We start from the raw sequence: 7,500 nt of genomic DNA, 5'->3' as shown, positions 1-7,500 counted from the left end.
TTGTACAGTATGAGTGTGTGTTAATGTGTGTTAATCTCTCTCTCTCTCTCTCTCTCTCTCTCTCTCTCTCTCCTCCCTCTCTTTCTCTGGCTGCAGTACGATGCCATCCGTGTGAACCAGCTGTATGAGCAGTCCAAGTGGGCCATCCTGCTGGAGGAGATCGAGTGCACAGAGGAGGAGATGATGATGTTCGCCGCCCTGCAGGTGAGGAGGGGGAACGCATGGCATGGTTTTATGAAGAATGGATCTTTTTTTAGGGTTTATGCCACATAGCTATTGTAACAGCTCAGCCAGATAGGCAGAAGTACAAGTCTGGATAGTGAAGAGGGAGAGTCCCCCAGGGATCTTTACTAGAGCTCATGTTGTGAGCCGCCCTGTTGGTGAGGAGTGGAATTGCATGGTGGGTGACTGGGTGTGGTGAAGACATAGTGGAGAAGCAGCATTGTCAATATAATGGCTCAATCTCCAGACTGCCTAGTGAAGCAGTCCCATGCTTGTTACGGCCGAAATGGCTCGGTGGCTGAGGTGATGGCAGGAGAAGGATCTTCAGTGCCAGCTACCTACCAGAGGGTGTGTTGAAGCAGTGCCAAGCAGGCCTGCAGCAATGCATGCTGGGTGATTGAGTTTGGTGAAAGTGTGGAGGTTGCAGCTTACATTTATTCAGAGTAATTAGGGTACTTGAAATGGTTATTATGGTGTTGCTAGGGTAATTATATTGGTTACTATGCTATAAAAAGTGGTTGCTGGGGTAATCATTTAACTGACACTTTTATCCAAAGCCACAAACAAAACGGCAAAATCAAGAACATGTTAGTGCCACAATAAGCACTACTGGCATAGGGTCCACTGACCATTCTAGCAAACTTCAGTCAGTGGAAGCAGAAGAGGGATAGTCAGGTGGTCAGTGCTAGATAGTCAAGTGGTCAGTGCTGGATAGCCAAGTGATCAGTACTTAGTCAAGTGTTCAGTACTTAGTCAAGTGGTCAGTACTAGATTGGCATGTCCAGTTGTTGTTCCTCTCCTGCTGCCCACGGCCCCATGTCCCAGAGTGCCAAATGAATCAGTTCCGTCATGCCAGTGTACCCGTGTGCCCGTGGTGTCTAGGGTGCCCGTTGCCCGTGCCGGTCTGCTGCACCGCTGGCACCTCTGGGCACGCTGCCCTGTGCTAATGAGTCAGATGGCCACACGCCCACCGCAGGGCTCCTCCTCATGTGGACATGTGCCCACAGCAACACGCACACACACACGCACGTACACACACACACACGCACGTACACACACACACACACACACACACACACACACGTATACACACATGCACAAGCTTCATGCTTCTCTCTCACACACACACACACACACACACACACACACACACACACACACACTTCCTACAGATGTGTGGAGCCACTATACTCAATGCACTTAGACCCAATCCCATTCCTGCCCCATAACCGTTCCTCATAGCCCCTCCCCTTTGGTGTTGCGTGTTCACGTAAGGGGTGTCCCACTTCTCTTGTGCATGTGGGGGTAGGGCTCAGGACTAGGGCCACATAGCATTTCAGATGAAGAGTTTTCGGGACCACACTCCAAACGAAGGGGCATGAGAAGTCCCAGCCTGTACCAAGCACTCCCAGTGTGTGACTGATGTTTATCAGTGAAGAGTATTGGAGCAGAGATGTGCAGCAGGCCTGTGTGAGGGGAGGATGGGATCAGATAGATACCCCCCCCCCACACACACACACACACACCACCACCACCACCACCACTGTATTATGTTGATACCCCCCTCTTTTGGAGGATGGGCTCAGATAAATACCCCCAGTAGTATGTTGATACCCCTCCTTTGGAGGATGGGGTCAGATAAATAACCCCAGTAGTATGTTGATACCCCTCTTTTGGAGGATGGGGTCAGATAAATAACCCCAGTAGCATGTTGATACCCCTCCTTTGGAGGATGGGCTCAGATACAGTAGATACCCCCTTCCACTGCCCCGTCCACCCCCAGTCAGGGCAGTAGAGGCAGGAGAGGCAGGAGGTGCTGCTGGCCACTGGCAGGCCTCTCAGGTGCCCGTGCCGGTGTGGCTATTTGCGTCTCCATAAAGCCCCAGAGCTGAGACCCCCGGGCGCCTGGCTGTCCTCAGCCCACTGTATATATAGAGCGCTCACTCTACAGGGGACACCAGCACCCACAGAGTAGACCACCCACTCTACGGCACCATGCACACACACACACACACACACACACACACACACAGAGAGACCCACGTGCACACACATTTATCTGTTTATAGACACACATTTACACACATTCATACACACACACACTCATACATACATTTACACATACATACATACACACGCACACACATTTATATGTTTATAGACACACATTTACACACATTCATACACACACACACACACACTCATACATACATTTACACGTACACATACGCACACACACATACATACATTTACACACACACACACACACACACACACACACATTTACACATGTATACACACATTTACACACATTCATACACACACACACATTACACTCATCCACATGGTCAAACACACAGTTATACTGACACACACTGTGTGGATGTGAGTGTGTGTCACATACACTCTCACTCACCGCCACATTCTCAGTCACATACTCACACACACACACACACACACACACACACACACACTCCCAAGGTGTTCGCTGGCTTAGAGGCCAGGGTGCTTATCCTGGTTTTGTGTTTCCAGTGGCGAGGGCGATGACTCTGGCCTCCCTAGCCACCCGAGTGTGTTGCTAAAGAACCCAACCTGTCCCCTAGCATCATTCTACACCATGCTACGCTGCTTGTGTGTGTGTGTGTGTGTGTGTGTGTGTGTGTGTGTGTGTGTGTGTAGTCCAGGGAGTAAGCTACCTGGTAATGTCACCAGGGCTAAGTATAGTGGTCCTCTCACCATTCCAAACAGTGTAATGAGGATGAATCACTAGTCAGTTGGGAGATGGACGGACGTGTGTGTGTGTGTGTGTGTGGGTGTGGGTGGGTGTGTGTGTGTGTGTGTGTACTCACTACTCACATGGGAATGTATATGTGGATGTATTATGTGCATAAATGTTTTAAGAGGAAGACGTGTGTGGTCGTGGGTATATTTGTGTGTGTGTGTGTGTGCGTGTGCGTGCAGAGTGGAGGGCTCTCCTCTGGGACATGGTCTTCCACACACACACACACACACACACACACACACACACACACACACACACACACACACACACACACACAGCGATCCCGTCAGACGTAGCTGGTGACGTCTTCATCCTACGGAGTGTAAGGGGATCTGGCTCCAGAGCAGTAGTTTGATCCACAGTCCTGAAATACACCTCCACTCTCCACACCAGCTGCCAGGGCTCACACCTACTGGCACCACAGGACTGTGGGGTTAGGGGGTGTGTGTGTGTGTGTGCGCATTTGTTTGTGGTGTGTGGCTGTCGCAGTGTTTGTATGTGTGTTGGATGTGGGTTTGTGTTGTGTATGTGTATTGTGGGAGGTATTGTGTAAGTGTGTGTGTGTGGTTGCATTTGTTTGTTGTGTGTGGCTGTCGTGTGTGTGTGTTGGATGTGGGGTCATGTGTGGTTGTGTGTGTGTGTGTGGAGGAGGGGTGACTGTATAAATACCATTTGTCAACAACTTGTATTTAGTGCTGCTGACTCTTCGGCTGAGAGATCAAGCAGGAAGTGCAGTAAGCCCTCACACAGACTCTCTCACACACACACACACACACTCAGGCTCATACACACATCCATTCACTCTCCCACACACTCATACACACACCAACTCACTGCCACACACACCTTTCTCTTCTCAGGAAGAGCAGCGCTCGTCCTGAATCCTGCTGAGCATAATGACATGTCAGACTGACCGATAGACACACACACAGACACACACACACACACACACACACACACACACTCCCCAACCGCCCACTGTGTCACGCTCGCTATTCTTAGTGCTAAATTTACAGCTACAAACGTTCACCTCTCTCGCTCTGTGTGTGTTTGTTGTGTGTGTGTGTGTATGTGTGTGTTTGTTGTGTGTGTGTATGGTGTGTGTGTGCACATTTGTTTGTGGTGTAGTGGTACAGCTACAAACCTAACATTTCTCTCTCTCTCTCTCTCTCTCTCTCTCTCTCTCTCTCTCTCTGTGTGTGTGTGTTTCCCCCTTTTTCAGTACCATATCAACAAGCTGTCTATCATGTCGAACGACAATCACATGAACAACAGTGAAAAGGAGGTGGACGAGGTGGACGCAGCCCTGTCCGATCTGGAGATCACTCTGGAGGGAGGGAAGACGTCCAACACACTGGTATACACACACACACACACACACCCACACACACACACACACACCCACACACACACCCACACACACTGGTACACACAGGCATGCACACACACACTGGTACAAATGCACACACACACACATAAAATGAGATATAAATAATAATAATAATAATATGAAATCTAAATTTATAACCGGAGGTTATTTCTATCAATAGTAAACATTGATGTCCATACTATGTATATGAGGACCTGGTACCACCGATACCAGCTCCTGGAATCTGCTGTATCGGTGCATCCCTAACTCCCAGGAATTTGCACAAACACTCACCCACTCATTCTCTCTATCTCTTCTCTCAGAAACACACACACACACACACACATACACAGCAATGATCAGTTTCACTCATCACACCACTCCCACCTTAGTGGAAGGATAGCAAACACTCACTCCCTTTCACACACACACGCACACACACAGGAAAACACTCCCAATGCCATGCTTATTTGAGTGCATTTGAATATGTACACAGCAAAACACATTTGCAATTTGCATGCATGTCATTTAGTACCAAATGGCATCGAGGTCAAGCTATGGTTGAAGAACAACAATATTGATTTAATGTCACTCATTCATTGTATCCTTCCGCCTTCTCTCCCTCTCTCTCCCTCTCTCTCTCTCTCCCTCTACCTCTCACTCACTCCCCTCCCTCTCTTTCTCTTTCTCTCTGTTACCAGGGTGACATCACTTCCATTCCTGAGCTGGCCGACTATGTGAAGGTCTTCAAGTAAGTAGTATCTCATAGCCAATGTCCACCCATAGTCAGAGCCCATAGCCAGAGCCCACCCATAGCCAGTCTTCATAGCTGTGGCCCATAGCCAGAGCCCACCCATAGCCAGTGTTCATAGCAGTGGCCCATAGCCCGTGTCTGACCATAGCCAGAGTGTATATCCAGTGTCCCCCCATAGCCAGAGTGTAAAGGGTTAACTGCTATGTCCAGCGGCTCCATTGGAGGGCTCTTGTTTTTGATGTTATTGTTCAAACGGACCACAGTGTCCATTCAGAGCCCTTTGTCCAGGAAGTATTAGATTACACAAACAGAAGGACACGCCAGCTCCCAGGAGAGCATGGAGAGGTGATGCTCGCTCGCTCACTTGCCCACACACACACACACACACACACACAATTCTTATAATGTGTACATGTACAACACATCGTACACATAAATATGCTCACATAATGTACACTCACACACACACACAGCTGAATGTCTGTGTGCTGAGAGTGTGTGTGTGTGTGTGTGTGTGTGTGTGTGTGTGTGTGTGTGTGTGTGTGTGTGTGTGTGTGTGTGTGTGTGTGTGTGTGTGTGTGTGTGTGTGTGTGTGTGTGTGTGTGTGTGTGTGTGTGTGTGTGTGTGTGTCTGTCCTTTTGAGTCTGTGTGCTCAATCTATATGTTCTCACTGGTCTGCATTGTGAGTGTATGTACTCATATGGGTGTGTGTTCTAAGGGTATACACCATTATGGGTCTGTGTGTGTACTGAGTGTGTGTGTGTGCTGAGTGTGTCTGTCGATATGTGCTGAGTGTGTCTGACCATGTGTGTGTGTCTGTCCGTGTGACGTGTGTATGTGTATGTGTTAAGTGTGTATGGGTCCTTGTGGGCGCTTGTGGGTATGAGTGAGAGCTGTGGTTTCAGCCCCCATCTGACAGGGTTCACAGGCTAATTATGGACCCACTGAGAGTGCAGCCCTGCTAATAATTGCAATGCTTTAATGTGCTGTTCCAGAGACGGAGAGAGAGAGTGTGTGTGTGTGTGTGTGTGTGTGTGTGTGTGTGTGTGTGTGTGTGTGTGTGTGTGTGTGTGTGTGTGTGTGTGTGTGTGTGCTGACTCAGGCGATGCTGCCCCTTTCCCCACTGGAAAAATGTATGCCAGCCCTCCATATCCTGCCTAATTATGAGCACTCTCCCCCTCACTGTGTGCGTGTGTGTGTGTGTGTGTGTGTCCAGGCCAAAGAAACTGACACTGAAGGGCTATAAGCAGTACTGGTGCACGTTTAAAGACATCACAATCTCCTGCTACAAGAGTCGAGAGGAGGCTCATGGGACCCCTGCCCATCAAATGAACCTTAGAGGTGAGACACACACACACACACTTTTACTCTCCATCTCTCTCTCCCTCCCACTCTCCTCCACCACACACACACACACACACACACACACACTTAAATCTCTCAGGCACTGTGGGTTGTTTGGGATATGAAAATCAATAATTATAGGTCACAGCTTTAAGCTTTGGAATCAGCCCCTCTCACTCCCAAATCCACACACACACACACACACACACACACACACACACACACATGCACATGCACACTGAACTCCACACACACACACTGAGTCGGAGTGCTTGTGTCTGTACAAGTCTGTGATTGATGAGTTTCCATTCTTCAGTGGCAGGTCTTTGTCTTTCATGTACACACACACACACACACACACACACACACACACACACACACACACACACGTATTGGCACTATGTAAAGCCTGCTTCCTCTGTGTCTGTGTGTAGGTTGTGAAGTGACTCCGGATGTCAACATCTCTGGTCAGAAATTCAACATCAAGCTGCTGATTCCTGTCGCCGACGGCATGAATGAGATCTGGCTGCGCTGTGACGCGGTGAGCCCTGATTGGAGCACATAACACATGCTTCTCCCTGATTGGTAGAATAGGCTCATGACCCGCCCCTATAGAGAGGAATATGTTGTCAACAGGATGTTTTATGTTCCTGCTTTGTCCTGATTGGAAGGTTGTTGTTGCTATTGTGACTTCACTGTTCTGTGTAGTATGCAGGAGAGAGCCGTTCCGCACAATACTTTCAAACATATTCAAGAATCATATATCTCTATAGCATATTTAAACAGTGTGACACCAAGCACAGTAGACAGAACGTACAGTCACATAATGAAGTCCAATGTGGCGGACATATTATTGTCCTGACCTTAGCCACTGTCCACAAATAAAAGTATGGGTCTTTAAAGAGAGCAGTTCCACACAATGCTATGTTAGATAGTGAAACATATTCAAGACTCCTATATCTCTGTACGTTCTTCCTGCTGTGCATGCTGTATCACACAATGAAGTCCTACGTGGGTGGCGGCCATATT

At 48.5% G+C, this 7,500-nt stretch overlaps 1 protein-coding gene across 4 annotated transcripts in view; it reads left to right on the top strand.

Annotated features, from left to right (window-relative positions):
• The window catches only part of fermt2 (FERM domain containing kindlin 2), a 57,432-nt gene that overhangs the window by 41,698 nt on the left and 8,234 nt on the right, over positions 1–7,500 (top strand). For all 4 annotated transcript variants that reach the window (XM_062523567.1, XM_062523566.1, XM_062523565.1 and 1 more), the window contains 5 exons: positions 97–204; positions 4,227–4,361; positions 5,075–5,124; positions 6,344–6,468; positions 6,906–7,012. In XM_062523567.1, the coding sequence (XP_062379551.1) occupies positions 97–204; positions 4,227–4,361; positions 5,075–5,124; positions 6,344–6,468; positions 6,906–7,012 (525 nt within the window). The remainder of the gene's footprint in view (positions 1–96; positions 205–4,226; positions 4,362–5,074; positions 5,125–6,343; positions 6,469–6,905; positions 7,013–7,500) is intronic.

The sequence above is a fragment of the Sardina pilchardus genome, chromosome 20, assembly GCF_963854185.1.
Source record: "Sardina pilchardus chromosome 20, fSarPil1.1, whole genome shotgun sequence".
Lineage (NCBI taxonomy): Eukaryota > Metazoa > Chordata > Actinopteri > Clupeiformes > Clupeidae > Sardina > Sardina pilchardus.
Note: the sequence above shows the minus strand (reverse complement) of the source record. Positions and strands in the feature narration are given on the sequence as shown.